The sequence below is a fragment of the Triturus cristatus genome, chromosome 4_1, assembly GCF_964204655.1.
Source record: "Triturus cristatus chromosome 4_1, aTriCri1.1, whole genome shotgun sequence".
Classification (NCBI taxonomy): Eukaryota; Metazoa; Chordata; class Amphibia; order Caudata; family Salamandridae; genus Triturus; species Triturus cristatus.
Genome location: NC_140585.1, coordinates 922326385 through 922343362, shown reverse-complemented (window position 1 = coordinate 922343362; position 16978 = coordinate 922326385). Strand labels below are relative to the sequence as shown.

General features: G+C 47.6%; 1 protein-coding gene across 1 annotated transcript in view; it reads right to left on the bottom strand.

Annotated features, from left to right (window-relative positions):
* NCAPH2 (non-SMC condensin II complex subunit H2) overlaps positions 1-16978 on the bottom strand; it is a 326298-nt gene that overhangs the window by 93793 nt on the left and 215527 nt on the right. The window contains exon 17 of the mRNA XM_085653753.1: positions 2484-2552. Coding sequence (XP_085509879.1) covers positions 2484-2552 — 69 coding nt within the window. The remainder of the gene's footprint in view (positions 1-2483; positions 2553-16978) is intronic.

The following is a 16978-nucleotide window of genomic DNA, read 5'->3' as shown; positions in this document are numbered from 1 at the left end:
AGCCTTGGTTGCTGCAAGGGGTTAGGATCCCTGGGTATTGGTGCAGGACCTATCCTGGGGGTTCTGCCATCTTCAAACTTGGTGGGGAGACGGATCTGACCTCCTGGAGAATGGTGATCTCCTCCTGGGGTGCTGCTGAGTCGGTGAACCAGGGATTAGCAGATCCGTGAATCGGACGTTGCGGTTGGTGCGTGCAGGCAAGTGGCTCCTCCACTTCAAGGGAGATGCGGACGAGTTGGCAAAGTGCTGGCAGCCCTCTGAGGCTCTTGAAGGATGCACAGCTGTAGGACGAGTTGAGGTTTTGCAATTGTCGGGACAGAAGCATGCAGGCAGGGTTTGGTGCCAAGTCCATAGCTAGTCTTCAGTTCTTACGGTCTTCTGCTCTTTTTTGTCCTTCAGTCATGTGAATTAGCATCCCTGGTGTCAGGAGGGCACCAAAATAATGACCTTAGGGCATTAAGGGGAGTGAAGGGTAGTAGTCAATGGGCTATTTACCTTTGGGGTCACTACACCCCCATATGACCACTTCCTTTGGGGAGTGGGCATAACCCTGTCCCAGAGTTCCTAACTGCACCAAAAACAAGATGGTGGAATCCTATTGTGACTAGGCTGGTGATGCAACAACGCCTACTGCCTAGCTAATTTCCCACCTGCCAAATGGGAGCAGGGGGTGGCATCTCTCTGGTCTGGGGAAACCCAATGTCACATATCAAAGGTGACAGGTGCTTTGAAGTCCCTGGCCTTGATATGCTAAATCACTAGCCATCCTGTTAGAGGAGGTGTGAACACCTTCTTCTGGGCCAGGCATTGTTTCTGGCCTCAGAGAGTGTGGACTCTGACATGCAGGTGGTCATAAACCGGCCTGTGGTGGCAGGCTGGTTAATGCCAGTCAGCCAGCTCACTAGAAGAGCAGTAGGTTTCAGGGGGCACCTCTAAGGTCATAATACAACTAATACTGGGATCAGTATGGATTTATTAAGGCAAGGTGTTTGATAGCAAACACCATAGGTTCAAGTGATGCAACCATGTAGCTGGGGTACTCCTAATGACCAGTGCCCAGTACATATACTTAAGTTGGCTTCCCTGTTCACTTGTACTATCTAGTAATCGAACTAGACAGCACAGGGACATAGCAGCTCAAGCAAATATGTCCTCGCATGTAATATAATGCACCCTGCCTTAGGGCTACAAGGTATGCTGTAGGGGTGACGTACTTCTATTACATGCAGTGACTTTGGCATGGCACACAGTAAGTGTGCCATGTTGTGTCTTTACTAATGGTTAGCACCATGACAGTCTGCAATGGCAGGCTGCATGCAATTTGCATTGGGGTCCCATAGGATGGCATATTACATGCTGCAGCCCCTAGGGAACCTCTTTAGAACCCATGCCCTAGGTATCAGGGGTACCATTTACTAGGGACTTACACTGGTGCTAAAAAGTGTGTGTCAATTAAACCATGTTAACTTGTTTTAGGTGAAAGAGCACTGGCACTGAGGTCTGGTTAGTGCTCAGTGCACTGTCCGAGTTGAAAAACAGCATCTAGAGGTCAACAATAGGGAACAAAGTGGTGTGACAACAGCAATCAAATTCTAGTTCCCTACATAGAGCAAAGGGCACGAAAAGTTGAAGGGATCAGTTCTGGCACACAATAGTTAGAAGGTTGGTAAAGAACTGGGTAGCAAGTCTTCATGACATCCACACAAGCCAAGAGATGCCACATATGATTTTCAAGGGAAGCCTCTGGGAAAAGTAATATTTTCCCTGCATTGTGGACAAAAGATTTTTTCCTCTCTCAATCTCATTTGAATTCAGCGGTTTGTTTTACAAACGCGAAGGCGTTGGAAAATGAGTGTTTGTGGGAGGTGTCGAAGCACCACTGTCTCTGTAGCGGTCTACCTGCGAAGACCAATATCGTGGTCATCTCAGTTTCTGGTCCACTGAATACAGGCAGCGAACAACCATATACTTTATTTCTCCCTATACCTGTCTGGAACTAGGCAACTTAGTTGGTGGTCTCTCTTTTACTCTCTGCCGCTTTTTTGAGGATCTGTTGTCTGAGCCAACCGAGTCTTTTGTTTTCTGCTTCTTCTTCAGGCCCACATGTGTCACATCAGTCTACAATGTCCCAAACAAAGGCAGAGAACATTCTCTGACACACCTTAGTCTTTGTCCTCCTATCTGTGTTCAACTAACACCTCTCCCCAGGTTACTGTAGACCTAGTTTGCTACCCAAATACAACAGATCATTCTCTAGGTCCCTTAGGCCTTCTAGTCACTTAACAGGTCAATCCAAACTTTGATATCATCCATTCAGGCAGTCCAGCCCCATTTGTATGTTTGGGGATATAGGTCATACAATTCTAAATAACTACTCTCGCCATAAGAACATAACTTTCTGTAAGGGGGTACTGTGATAGAGCAAACTATGTTAAAGGAATAAAGAGCTATTTCAGAAGTGATCTGGAATGCCATTAACTTACCCAAGCCGGCATCGGACACATGGCGAGATGGCAAACCACAGGGTAGGTCTTCGTGATCCAAGTAATCATCTAAATGGAGAAAGAATAACGTTTGCTTAATGCGTTTTCTGAAGAGATCACACTGATAAAGTATTTCTTCAAGCAGGGGCACTGGTGACTTGATCGTTCCACAGCAGGATGTAATCTTGGACAAGGACTTGATCAATACACGCTATAAGAATGTGGGGGACAGATGATACCAAAAGGGGCACGTGTGGAGTTCAAAATACCAAATATAAACTTTTTAGTGAGTGATAAAATGGCATGAGCATTGGTCAAGTATAGGGCAATTTATATTATATAAATAATATTACATGTAGTGTGACAGGACATTGAGTGTCAGATTAACATAGCACAAGCAAGACGTCTACTGCATCTGATACATAATTGACAGACAGGGTGTGGAGTTGGTAGGCAGCACTACCAAATTCTTTGGCTGCTATTAGCGGACATGCAGTTACCCTCTACACTATGTGAAGATTCCATTAAGTTGCTCAATATATATAACGTAGTTCTGGATTGTTCTACAACTCCAGGGGACAAACCGAAAGGCTTTGCACGATACTGTGATCTCAAACATCTGCAAAGAGGATTATATGCACCTCTGGTTCTTTGCATACTGCTTCGGTTAATATACAGCTAAGTTTTATGCTTGTAGATATGCCGGGAGCAGTTGTAGGATCCGTTTAGAATGAATGCCACCTGCTGTCGATACCCAGCAAATATATTAAGTTATAGAAGAATAAGAAACCTAGATAACGTAAGTGGTTCCAGTCATCAAATAAAACTGTGAATCCTATCAGATACTATACCACGGCTAAAGACACACAATTCCACGGCTAGCTCATTGTGCAGCTGTTGGAACTTAAGTCCTCAGCATGCTTGGAAGAGCATGCCTGGAGCATTTTCCTGAATTGCTCTGTGTTCTACCCTCAGGGAGTACGAGGATTCGGAGACATCAGAGTAAGTCTCTCTTGTTGAGAGGGGCACTCAAAGTGCACCTATCTTTTTCAGACTCTGGCTACTGTCATCTGCACCCAAACTACCAAACTGACACTGGTAGCATTCAACCATAGTCATGGGTATTAAGCCTTTTTACCTCCTTGTTAAATCTGTGCCATGGGGGTCTTTGGGTACTATGACTGGGACATGCAATGATGTTGCATGTGCGCAGTGTCAAGAACGTGTGTTTTTTCTGGATAAGGATGAAGTGTTGGGCAGTGGACTTGCTGTAAACCGAGCTGGTATTTGTTCTGCTGGACATTTGAGCTCCCTGTTTCCTTCCCCGATCCTCAGAGAGGCCTGGGCAGCTGAGGAGGTAGCCTTCTTCATTCCCTAGTTTAGCTCAGGTTACCCCAACTAGGATGAATAGAACCTCTCCTCCCGCCCTTCACCCAATTTCCTGGGTGATGGTCATCTCCTGCAGAAATGGCCTGAGAGTCTGGAGCCAACTATTATTCCTTCCAAGCAGACACCAGTACTAAGAGTGGATAGGAAGGGAGACTGCTCTTCACCAGGGAGTGACTATGCAGGGAACAATGATTCTCTCAATAAGTGCAGGGAGTTGACCCTCAGAGGGTTGTCACTCTCATGCCCAGACTAGGACTAAAGACTGGACTCGCCTAAAGACAGGGTCATGCCTATTGGAGGATCATCCTGGGCACCAGCTTACAGCAAGGATAACTTTGCATCAGCCAAGTACAGAACTCAACTGACTACGGAGATCTTTTAGTTCTAGCAGTAGTATAACGTCTGCTCTGGAGAACTACAGCACTTGAGTCAGATGTCCAGGACATGAAGTATGTCTGCTTGTCAATGTCAGGCTACAGGTAAAGCCAAATTACTTTATTCCCCAACAAGGTTGAGCTTTTCTTAGGCCCTGTCCTCCAACAATCCAGGGCCGTAAGAAGAGAGTATGCATCTCCTAGTTGCTCCCCCTGAGCAGTCAGATGGGCATTGGGGTAGCCATTGGAAGATGCCACACCAGGATCGGTTAACTGCTTTTTCTAGCCCAAGCAGTTCCCCAAAGATTCCATTGTTTCAACCCCAGAAAATGACCCTTTTCCAATTTTGCTGTGTACAGTCCTGTGACCAGCACCAGGTGCACCTGTGCCTCAGGGCACTCCACCTATGAAAAACTGTGACAGTGGCCCGTGGGTCCCAGATCCTGGTCCCTCATCTATTGCCATCTAGAAATAAAATGTATTCTAGGTGTACCTGGATCAGCCACAATTCCCTAAAGCAGTGGTTCCCAAACTTTTCGACCCGCGGCTCCCTTGACCCGTTGGCCATTGCCCATGGCTCCCTATTGTTACTTTTTTTGGAGGGTGGGGGTGATGTAAGCCCGGACTCGGGAGTACTTGCATTTTTCTCCCTGAAAATAATTGGGATGAAGGTATTACAATCATATATGCAGGGTGTTTCTTATTTCTAAGGCAGCGTCTCTAATAAAATATTCCTAGTTACACTTCGTTGCCCATGCCTTTTTAGAGTACACACTCAAACTTTTGTATCCCTCTTACAGTGCTAGATAGCACCCATATGCATGTAGACCCTATTGCCAAAGGGTTTCTGCACTTGAAAAATATTTGCATGCACCTTCATTTCTACCCATGTCGTACGTACCAACACACTTGTCTCAGCAGGGTGACTCACGATTTTTAAAATCAATACAGCTTTATTTTTGCTGTCTCCTCCCTAAAAGTCCCTCCAAATCAATGCAATTGATATAAATTCCTCCGATTTCTTTTCTTTTAAACGTCCCTCTTTCTTCCTTCCAAATGTTGGCATTATGCCGTATATGGCGTTTTACTTCCCTGTGCTCTAGGAGAGCGCAGTTCTGTCTGGAAATGTGTGTAGGCTGAAAGAAATGTGTACTGGAAGTACCTATGATTCAAGTACAAATGTCAATACTTAATAATACTTAGAGGCCTATTAGGATGGCGGTCGGAAATTCTCCCCGACCGCCATGGTAGCGGGAAAAGACCGCCCGCAAGGACCACGGCATAACCGCCGGTACAATTAGGATGTTCCGCACTCTAAATCAGACGGCGGCGGTCGGATTCTGGCGATTAACATTGAGGCGGTTGCTGCTGCCAGCACCACCGCCGCGGTGTGTAAAGGAGCATGTCATGCATGTCACTGCACTGCGTGGCAAGCACTGCACAATGCCTGCCACCTGGTACAGGGACATGTATGGGGGTACCATGGGCACCCCCCAGTGCACCCACACACACCCCCAACACATTGGGGGACCACAATGGGCCCCTGGAGACAGTCTCTGCATGCCTTTCCATGGCGGTTCCACTGCCGTAGAAAGGCTGGCTACCGCCGGCATCATAATCATACCGGCTGAGCCTGGCCCTGCACCGGCATCATTGTAGCGGTCCAGTTCTGCCGGCTAGGCATGCGTGCGGACTGGTACCGGCGGAAAAGTGGCGGGCAGAGATTCTCACCACCGCGGTCGTCACTGCCATGCTAATGGGAACGGCAGTTTTCAGGGTTGCGATCGCGGGCGAATGTCCACCGCCGGCGGCCATCCATCCGCCATCTTAATAGATCCCTTAGTGTGTTTATTAGACAGGACAACTGTACTTTCCTAATAACTTGCATTGGTTTAAAATGCATTTGAGAAAAAACAAAACTATTAACGCGTCTAACTAATAAAAAATCAGGCATCTTCTGCTTTCTTTGGGAGTGTTGGAACGTGGGGATCCAGTAAAATATGGAGGTTATCTCGCTCTACATGCCATCAATTAAGCTTTGTTTACAACTAAGGGGCCCATTAGGATGGCGGGCGGATCGCCCCCGCCGGGTCGGCGGTAGTCACCGCTGGCCCGGCGGGGACGATCCGCCCACCATCCACACCACAAAGAACCCCCCGCCGTATTAGGATGGCTGGGGGGTTTGCGGCGGATGGAAAGCCCGTCCGCCGCTTTTACGCCGGTCGACTCGACGACCGGGCGGAAAACATGGTTAATATGGTGGCGGTGTCTGCAAGACACCGCCATCCATATTAGGATTACGGCGGAGATCAGCCTGTCCATGGCGGCAACGGTGTTTGCTATTGGGGGCCCGTAGCGGGCTCCGAGGAGGTTGGGGTGTGCACATGGGGGGGACCTATGGTACCCCCCTGCAGTGGCATGGACAAGGTGGCAGGCCCCGCGCGGAGCCTGTCACCTTGTGCATGCCAATGCACAACATGCATTCCCAGCATTGTGGCGGGCGGTGCTCACAGCACCGCCCGCCACAATGCTGGGAATAGGGGATGCCACCGCCACGGTGGCATACTAATTGCAGGTGCGGGACCGCCGCACACCTGGCGGGCGGTCCCGCATTCCGTTACGGCTGCCCGCCATTGTAATAGACCCCTAAGTTTACAGCTTTAAGCATGTCACTTACAAATCATCAACATCATGCATTTAAGTCTAATTAGTTTAGCTGAAGCCAACAGACCCTTCAACATTAGATGCATTAAGTGCTTGGTGCGCGGCTCCCCTGGCTAGGTTTGACGGCTCCCCAGGGAGCCACGGCGCACAGTTTTGGAACCATTGCCCTAAAGCTAGCTCGATGACTACTTGACTAGCGAAACTCCAGTTTCCAGTGCCCGACAAGAAGCACCCATAACCAGACTCCTCCTGTGTATCTACAAGGGTGGTGGTCCCTTTGCCGCCTTGATGGGTCCACTAGCAGTCTGGGGAATCTTGGATTTCATAGCAGGTGCATTATTCACATCCCATAAATTAAAGATAGCCATAAGCTACTGAAACCAAATCACTGCAAATATTGTTACTCTAGCTTGAAGTGCATGTAGGAAGGTGGAATATGACTGCATGGTTACCCCGACTTTTCTCCCGGTGTTTTGCTGGTTTTCGACTTAGTTTTACTGGGATCCTGCTAATCAGGACCCCAGTCTATCTGCTTTCTCACTAAATTGGTTGTTCATGTACTATAGGTACACTCCAGATTGGATTCTGGGGTACCCTTATAAGTCCCTAGTATATGGTATTCTATATACCCAGGGCATAGGTACCCCAGAGGCCGCTCAGGGGCTGCAGAATGCATTATGCCACCCCTGGGAGACCATTCAAAATGACACAAAAGGTCTACTACAGCAGCCTGTGTAAGGTGGTGCATGCACCCCTTACTTAGATGTAGGTTCACTATATCTCTCCATATCACTGCACATGTAAACCTATCAGTCACTCCTATGGCAGGCCTTATCAATCCTGAAGGCAGGGTGCTGGGTTTTATGTGAGAGGGTGCACCTGCATGAGCAGAGCCCCTCTACAGCCTTCGGAACCTCTATTCTGGGGTTGTTTGTGATGCAGCCAACCATATACACTTAAGTGCATTATAACCTCGCAGTAAATGCTAACTTTAAAACGGTTGCATGGAAACATGTCGTGTTTGGTGTCAAATACCTTGGAATCATACCTCCACACCAGTAACTGGTGTGGAGGTATGATTCCACTCTACTAGAGGGAGAAATATGACCACACCGGTACACCAGGTACCAGCTTTCTCGACCCTGGCATCACAAGATGGATGCTGTCAGCCACAGACACTAATCTGCCCTCCTGCTGCTGGACGAAACTCCGGCAGGGGACGGCTGGACAACAGGTTTCCTGTCACAGGGAGGTGTATCCACCTCCCAGACAGGCTTTAGTGTATTGGGTGAGTGCACTCCAAGAGTGCTTTGATGTCTGCACTGGGGGCACATTCGGTGTCCCTGTGCATAGTCCAGCTCAAATCGGTTGCAGGAGCCATTTGCTCCTGCTCTGGCGCGAAACTGGACAAAGGACATGGGTTTAGCCACCCCTCTGTCCTGACCCTCCCATAGGTGGGTCCCCAGAGTTTGTCCCACCCCTTCCTTGGGTATAAAGTAGGAACCCCTGGCTACAGGAGTTTGGAATTACCTGGACTAAACTCTACTACAGAAACCAAGTACTTCGACTATCTGCACGACGCTGGATGACTGAAGAATCTCCCTTGGAGTAAAGGAGTTACTCCCCTACAAGGCAGGCACCTGCAACGCATCTGACCGGTTTGCATCTCCGAAGCGCCTGAGGACTCCTAAGATTTCTGCAACACAGGAGGTGGGTTCCCGAGGTCTCTGAGGTTGATCTGTGCTCTCAGCAATTCTGAGGCCTGTATCCCTCGTGGGGACCGTGCAACTCGAACCCCTGTGCACCCCGTACATTTCCAGCAGCATATGCTTTTTGGCGACCCCTGAGGCTGTGCTTTGGGCTACTTGTAGTCCTGACCCTGAGCAGTATTTCCACTGAAGATTTCCGGCCTACACTCCGAGTGTTCCGTGGGCTGGTATTTTCTGATTCAGCTCGAGGTCCCTTCACGATCCCTGGTCCGTCGACCTGTGGGTCTCTGTGAAGGTAACTTTAACTTTCTGTGGGCTTTCCTGGTTGCTCCAGACGTGCCCCGACTCTCCATAGCTTGGAGAGTCCCCAGGACCTTGCTGATCCTCACCGAAGCATCTTTCCTCTGCTCGCGTGGGTTGCAGTTGCCAATGCTTGTTGGTGTTCAATCCGGACACTGACCGACCCCCAGCACTCGACATCCTTCGTGGGACAGCTCACCTCCAGACTTTGGTCATCGTCGACGTCTCCTGGTCCCCGTGGCTGCAGAGTCTAGCTTCACCTCTTCTCACCTGAAACACCCGACATCGGTGGGCATTCGTCTATCGCGCCCCTGGTCACTGTGAAGTGACCCAGACTCTGTCCCCGCTGCTTTCAGGTACTTCTCAGCTCCGATCCAGGCTTGGATTACACCGAACACTTCTCATCTTCCCGGTAGCAGCGCTTCTTCGCATCATGCCATTGACATCAAGGAGCGTTTCTGACACCACTTGACTCCTATGCACCCGGCTCTCCTCGGATAGGTAACACGGGTACCTCGATACTCTCAAGGGTGCTGGCCTTAGAACCTTTTATGTTCCAAAGGGCTTTCTTAAAGTGCTCTCCGAAGTGTCCTTAATCTTTAAAATTCCAACTGCGACTTTCCCATAGAGTTGTACAGAGCTCGCGGCTGTGTTCTCACACTGCACACGTCCTCCGTGGGTCCCCTGTGTCACTACCTTGGGTGGTTTCTTGGGTCCCAGCGATTGTTCATGCTCTAGGCACGGTGTCTAGTCAAGTCGTGGTTGTTATACCACTTTCTTAGTATATGGTTCGGTCTCCCCCTGGAGCCCACCGTGTATTGTGCTATTTACTGTCGTTCTAGTGCTTTAATATTGTGTACCTTGTTCTCTAATCTCATAAAGAGGTTAGTAGAGTGTTTAGTAATAAAGACATATTTTATATATACCTTGTGTGGTTCTCCTTTCATTTGGTCACTCAGGAGGTTATAATCTGGTAAACCAATCTGCTTTACATTCCTTCGAGACTTAGCCTGAAGGCTGCTCTCCATAGCTATCACTAGGATAGCTTTCAATAAAGGTTGTCTTTAACCTAATCATCAATACGGGTCGATTGGTCTCGTGCAAGGTGCCCATTATAATTAGTGGACAGCATATACCAGGCCAACTTCTCACAGTGCAGCACTATGTTATATTGCTTTAGTTACTCAATTTCAGTCCCATAGCCCTAGAAAAGAGTACATTTGTTTTTGCCTGATGTTGATCTGTGTAACTGTGCAGAGCTTCACAACCATCTTCATAGGCAATCATTGCCCATGGACTACAATATTAACTGTTAATTTATGCTTTTATACTTCTTGGGATCAGAACTCTGACCCAGGATGTTAAGACTTCTGGTTTCCACTTAGTTTTACATGCAGTATACGTTTAATATGTAGATTAAAATATTTCTCTTTTATAATGTAAACCACCGACTCCGAATACGTTTTTTTCTAAAATGGAAAAGATTGATCATTCAGATTTAATGCAAATGTATTTTGGTCCCAGGACACCCTTGGTAAATGTAATCAATTATAACAACTGGAACCCAGCAGCCACATACTGCACTGGGACTCTAGGAAAAGTAGCGCTATTGGATAGTTGAGGTAATTCTTGATAAGACCGCTACCTTCAACAAAAGCTCCTCAGCACTACAAATAGTTGTACTTTGAACAGACAAACAGCTAAGGTGATTCTTGATACCAAGAATACAAACCAGGATGAGAGGGCCAGAGGGAGAAAGTTTAAAGACCACAACAGACTATATACCCCAATCTACATATACATAACAATAAAGTCCGAGGGTCTAGAAGCGCCACATACAACTATGGTGACATATGTGACAACAGTGCACCAGAAACTTGACCTACACAGGAAGTCCTATCTTAAAGAACGGAATCCCATCTCTCACCGAAGTCACATGCTCCATCATCTGGGATCTCCTCCTGGCTGTAACTCCTAGTACAGTCGAGAGCTACAACCCCCTCACTGTGAGGGAGGAGCTCTGGGATGTTTTATTCATATTATCCCTAAGTAAGGGCTACTAAAACCCAGAATGAGCAGCTGTAAATGTTGTATGTGAGTGATGAGCGCAGTGCAAACTAAGGTGAAAAAGTGTAAGGTGAGCTAAAACTATCAAGAGAAAAAAGACTTTAAAGGTTATCTCTCGATGTTAGGATTAAAAACAGTGCAAAGTGCAGTTTTAACATAATAATTGCAACTGTGGTCACTCTGAAGGGTACTTCTAGCCGCCGATTCCTTACCCTTAGAATAGATAGCAAAGCAGTATTGTCACCGGTGGTGGAGCTGTGGAATGACTTCGACCAAAGAGTCCTGCAGGACTAAAGGGCCAAAATGCCCTTCTTGCTAGACCTAGCTGTCAAGGCAGTAATGCTTCATGGATATCGGCACCAATGCGCACGTTGTGTACTCACAAATATCAAGGACAGGCATTACGCCGTGATAGCAGCCTTGGACCTCGCAGAATGAGCCATCAATCTTTGTCGAGGCAGTTTCTTGGCCAGCGCAAAGCAGACCTTAATGCAAAGGACTATCCACTTGGATAACGTCCTCTTCTGCACGGTCATGCCTTTGTTTCTTTAAGAGAATCCCACAAAGTGCTGATCGTCCACCCGATGGTATTTGGTTGATCAATTTAAAAGGTCAGCACAGGATGGTTGTTTCGGTAACCATAAAAAGGCAGAAAGGGTCGACAGATCATCTTTAACTGTGCCACTGCAAGTCCTTGCTGGGCCAAAGACAAAACAAACAACAAAACATCCTTGGTTGGCAACTGGTCAGTATTAAGGGTCCCACACAAGGCCACAAACAATTCCCAGCATAAACAGACTTTGTTGATGGACGCCTGGCAGTAAGGAAGACATCCACTACTTTGGGAGGAAGTTCAAATGCAGTCAATTGCTGCTTCTCGATCTCCACGTAAGTGGTGTAGATTGTGCAGGCTCAGGAGCAAGACACTTCCCTGCTGCTGCAATAGAGGATCCTCCTGTAGCGGCAGCCTGCTCTGAGGACAGATGCGCATGCCCATAGGTTCTGCGTACCACACTCTCCTGGCCCAATCCGAACTACTAAGATGTCTTACGCCCACTCTTTCTTGATCTTCTTTAGATCTCGGGGCAGGAGAGGTAGCAGCGGGAAGACATAGGACTCCCATGCTCCACTCTAGGCAGAATGCATCTCCGTGAGAGAGTATTCTTCGTAACTTGAGCGTGCAACAGTCTTGATATTCTCAGTGGTGGTGAAGAGATCAAGCCAATATTGTCTCCATTTCTCAAGGCGCCCGAGCTGCCTCTGGGTGTAATTACCATTTGCCAGCTGAGTTAATCCGCCCTGGCATTTAAAGCTTCTGCTAGGTAGTGTATGATTAGGGAAATGCCCCGATGATACTGCCAGCCATGTCACACCAACCTGCCGCAATTTGGGAGTAAGAGGCAGTGTCAGCTCCTCTGCTAAAATAGAGGAAAACTAAAATGATAACAATGTTACTATTATTTTATTTTTTCCTGCTGTGGCAGCTGTGTGGAGGTGGGGTCTCAGAGCAGAGGGAGGAGTAGTATGTGCTGTGAAAGTCCGCATAAATGTTTTGGCTGGCCGTCTCAGGCTGGCCAAACAGTCATGCACACTTTGCATGTTCTCCACACAAGCTGCATTACAGCCTAGGTGGAGAACATGCCCAGGCTCCCAGTCTCCATCTGAGCGACAAACCACAGCGCTCAGAACTATCACAACACTGCATTGCAGCGTTGCGATTGGCTATGGGGAGCCTGGGTGCTTGTTGTTCCGGCCCGACGCGGAGGAGAAATGCAGCGATAAGGTAGGTTATTTCTTTTTCATTTTTACACCCCCTCCCCCATGTGCCGGCCACCACTGGTAAGAGGACACCTAGAGGCCTTAAGAATCTTACAAATGGACAATGGTAGCACCATTATTTGCACTCTGGCGAAATATCTTGGGTGTTCAAGGCGGATTACGGCCAGACTCCTGGCAACTTTTAGCCCACATAAGAGCAGTGATTCTAGTGTACAATGCAGGGGCTGATTAATTCTACTCACTCTGGGGGAAGGAGGGGGTGGAGACTGGTGCCAGCCTTTGATGCCAGCCGCTCTACACCAGCTGGTACAGCCCACATAATTATATGGGGATTCTCCTTCCAGCTCTCCAGTTTCCATAGCTTAATTAGTCTTGGCTATCAACATTGGCACAATGTGTCTTGCTGCTTTACAGATGATCTTTCCAAGTTTTAATTGTGTTTATGCTATTTTTACTGAATAAAGTATTTTATTTGTCATACTGTGCATTTAGTAGTATGTAGGCTTTTGTTGGGTGAAACCAGCTAGTTTGCCAACTTGGGAGCAAATTAAAGCAATTGAGAAGTTAGATATCACTAGCATTTTATATATTGGAGCTGCATTTTTGGACCAATGTATTGTAGCCAAGGAACGTCTTATGTAAAGCTTAGGTATTTTTGGAGAACGTCCTGTGGCTGCTGTAAATATCGTATATTTTTGTGTCTAAGGTACAGTGGTGACCACATATTGATTTTCACTTGTATTTTATATGTGCTCTTATGTGCTTATATGATTTTTTAACCGAAATAAAGATGAATTGATTGATTGACTGATATAGCCAGTTTTAGAGGCATAGGGCCTCCTGGAGTAGGGCCCAGGATCCCACCCTGCCTTACTTGTTGCATGCTTTTTGCAGTACAACATGGCAGTGGTGTTGTCTGTGAGGACCTGAAGTAGACTCTGATTTCCACCTCTCCCATATGACACCCCCTCTCAGCAGTTATGCATTTGTCACCACCGTTAGCTTTGGATGGAGTAGGGAGAGTTCCAATTGTGGTCGAGTAGCCATCACTTCGGATCTTTTACAGCCTCCTCCGAAACCTTGATGGAATCTGACAAGGTCTCTTGGTGCTTGTCTCACTAAGACTTCAGATTCCACTGCAGAGCCCCCATGTGGCACCTGACATGGTTGAAAAACAGGATGGAGGGCAGCAGTCCAGAAGCCTCAGCCACTCTCACTGAGACACCTAGGACTGAGCTGAAACATCTGGATCATAGCCCAGATATCCAAGACATTCTCATCCAGAGGGAAGGACCGTTAATGCACTGTATCCAGCATGACTCAGATATAAAGGAGCTTCTGTAAAGGGATCAGGTGTAACTTCAGCATGTTGACAGTGAACCACAACGATGTCAGGAGGTTCGCCTTCATCTGGAGGGGGTTTACAACTGACTGTGGCAAGCCCACCTTCAACAGCCAGTTGTCAAAGGAGGGGAAAACTGCTACACTTGAGCTTTGACGATATGCTGTGACAACTCCCATCACCTTAATGAATCGTGACAGGCACTGGTGAACCGAAAGGGAGCACAAGAAACTGAAAATGCACGTGACCCCATATGCACCGCAGGAAGAGCCTGTGGGCCTGCAAGACAGAGATGGAAATAAGCTTCGTGAAGGTCCATCCGGTCTTCTGGATACAGGAAAGATAGAGCCTGGGTCAGAATGAGTATCCCGAACTAGTCTTTCTGCAGGAAGAAATTGAGCAGTCAGAGATCTAACATCAGACAAATGTGTCTGCATTTTTTCGGAACTAGGAAATAACAAGAGTAACATCTAATTCCAATTTCTGAGGCTGTAACTCTTGCTATGGCTCCTATCAACAAAAGAGCATGAAGTTCCTGCTGCAAAAAGAACAAGAGCTCTTTGAAAAGCCACACCGAGGTAGGTGGAAAAGGCAGTGCTTCAGAAAGGAATGGCAGTTCTTGGAGTGTAGTAGTCAAAGGTGCAGTTTTTTCGGCGTTAGAGTGAAAAGGAACTTGTTAGTTCTGGACTGTTCCAGGACGCAACTTTGTTCAAAATGGATTTGGTTCAAAGACGGACAGGACAATAGGATCCAGGTCCTCCTCCAGTTGTCTGGGCCAGCATCGACAAAGCAGTGGTGTCGAATGTGGGATTGAATCCAGAGCTGAACACAATCTATTCAGGAGGTACAAATGGCAACAAGGGCAGATCTGCCAGGAAAAACCCGACTGGAGGCTTTCGCGGATTCGTGGGGCTCGAAGGTGTGCCAGAGGCAGCGGGCAGACTGCCAAAGATGCACGACATGCTTCCTTTAAAGCCTCAATTTGCGAAGACTCAGACAGCAACACATATAGCTGTGGCATCAGCCCCTTTGAGGGAGACCTGGAACACCATTGGGAGAACTTTTATGTCCTCGCCACTTCTTAGAGGGAGAGTGGTTGCTTGGTCTTCTTAGGTTTGTTTTTTGGACTTCCTCTTACCTGCAGATTGTGTAGGAAGCTGGCTCTGTATATACTATAACAAAGTGAGGTATAGTGTGCACAGAGTCCCGTGGAACCTCAAAGGTAGGCAGAGGTAAAAGTAGATACACCTTACTCTCTTTTTGTGGTAGTGTTGTCGAACAGTAAAGGCTTTATCAGAGGGTAGTGTTAAGCATTTGTTGTACACACTCAATCAGAAAATGATGTCACACATTCATAGACTGAACTCAGACCAATTATGTTTGTATGCAAATATTGTTAAGTTATTTTATTTCTAGAACCAAGCCAAGTCTGGTACAGGTAAGTGAAATAAATGCTTTGCAATATATTATGCAGTGTTTACAGGTGAATGCAAGTTCAAATGCAGTTGTTTGAAATACAGGTATGTCAAGGTATTGAAATTACTGTACAGATTACTTTTTAGTTACTTTTTAGATTACTTTTTCTATCCAGTGTGATATGCCTAGATATCACACTGGGACATTTCCTAGACAAAAGGTAAGTAAAATCAGTTTTGCAAAATTGTTATTTTTCAGGTTTCCATACAAATCAACTCCACACAACATTTTTCAGAGAAAAACAGTCAATAGGGTCCTATGGAGAGAAATGAAGTTAACGGTTATCAGGTAAGTAATCTGACTTCGGGGTTGTGCTTCTGGAGTTAGAACAAGGGTTCCCCCGGGGTCAAGGATGCACTCTTGTTATACCCTCAGGGCACTAGGGAGGCCGGGTACAGAGTGCTGAGGGCCAATTTTATCCAATGGGGGACAGGGGCCTTCGGTTGGTGGCTGCTTACAAGCAGACCACTGGGTTGTGGGAGCAAAGCTCCTGGTGTTAGGCTCAGGGCAAAGGGAGAATCCTGTTTAGCATAAATAGTGCACCCGCAGCTGTGGCTGGGTGCAGAGTGCTGTTTTGGCGTCGGGTGCCCGGTTGGTTTAAATGGGGATTTTCATTTTTGGTTTTTAGCTGCAGGCTCAGTCCAGGAAGACATCCGGGAGGAACCAACAGTTGGGCAGGTAAGCTAGTGGGCTCGGGGACGTAGATGCACCTCTTTTCTCCGGGGCGCAGGTCCGCTGGTTGCAGGGGTGTCTTTTGAGGTCGGATTTCACCTTACCGGACGACTCGCGATTGAGGGTGTCTCCGTGCAGAGGCTGCAGGCGATGTCGGGGAGTCCTGGAGGGGTCAACTCACTGTGGACTCGGACTCTGGAGTGCTGGGTGACCTCGCTGGGACCGGTGGGACACTTGAGCTCGGGCCGTAGGCTACGGGTGAACTTGTAGTTCCAGGCGTCGGGCTTCTTTGTCCTCAGCAAGCTCAGAGTCTTGCTTTGGAGATTCTTTTGAACAGAGCTGCTGTTAAAAGAAGATCCGGTCTTTGTTGAAGGCAGTCAGTCCTCCCAGGGGTTCTGGAGGTTGCTGGCTGCAGGACAAGGTGACTTTTGGTGCAGGATCTCTGAAAACTGCAGACGGGCCGGTAGGGTTGGGGCCAAGTCAGTTGTTCTCTGCAGTCTCCTCTGCTGGGAGTCTTCTTTTGTTCTTCTTCGTAGGTTGTGGGAATCTCCTTCTTGATTTAGGACTGCCCCCTAAATACTGTTTTTAGGGAGTGTTTTAGGGGTCTCGAGGTCAGTAGCCAATGTGCTACTGACCTTATGGTAACTAAACCCTTGGTGTGCTCACCCCACATGGGGTAGTGAGCACAATCCCTAATCCTGATTGGGGAGTGCCTGCCATCTG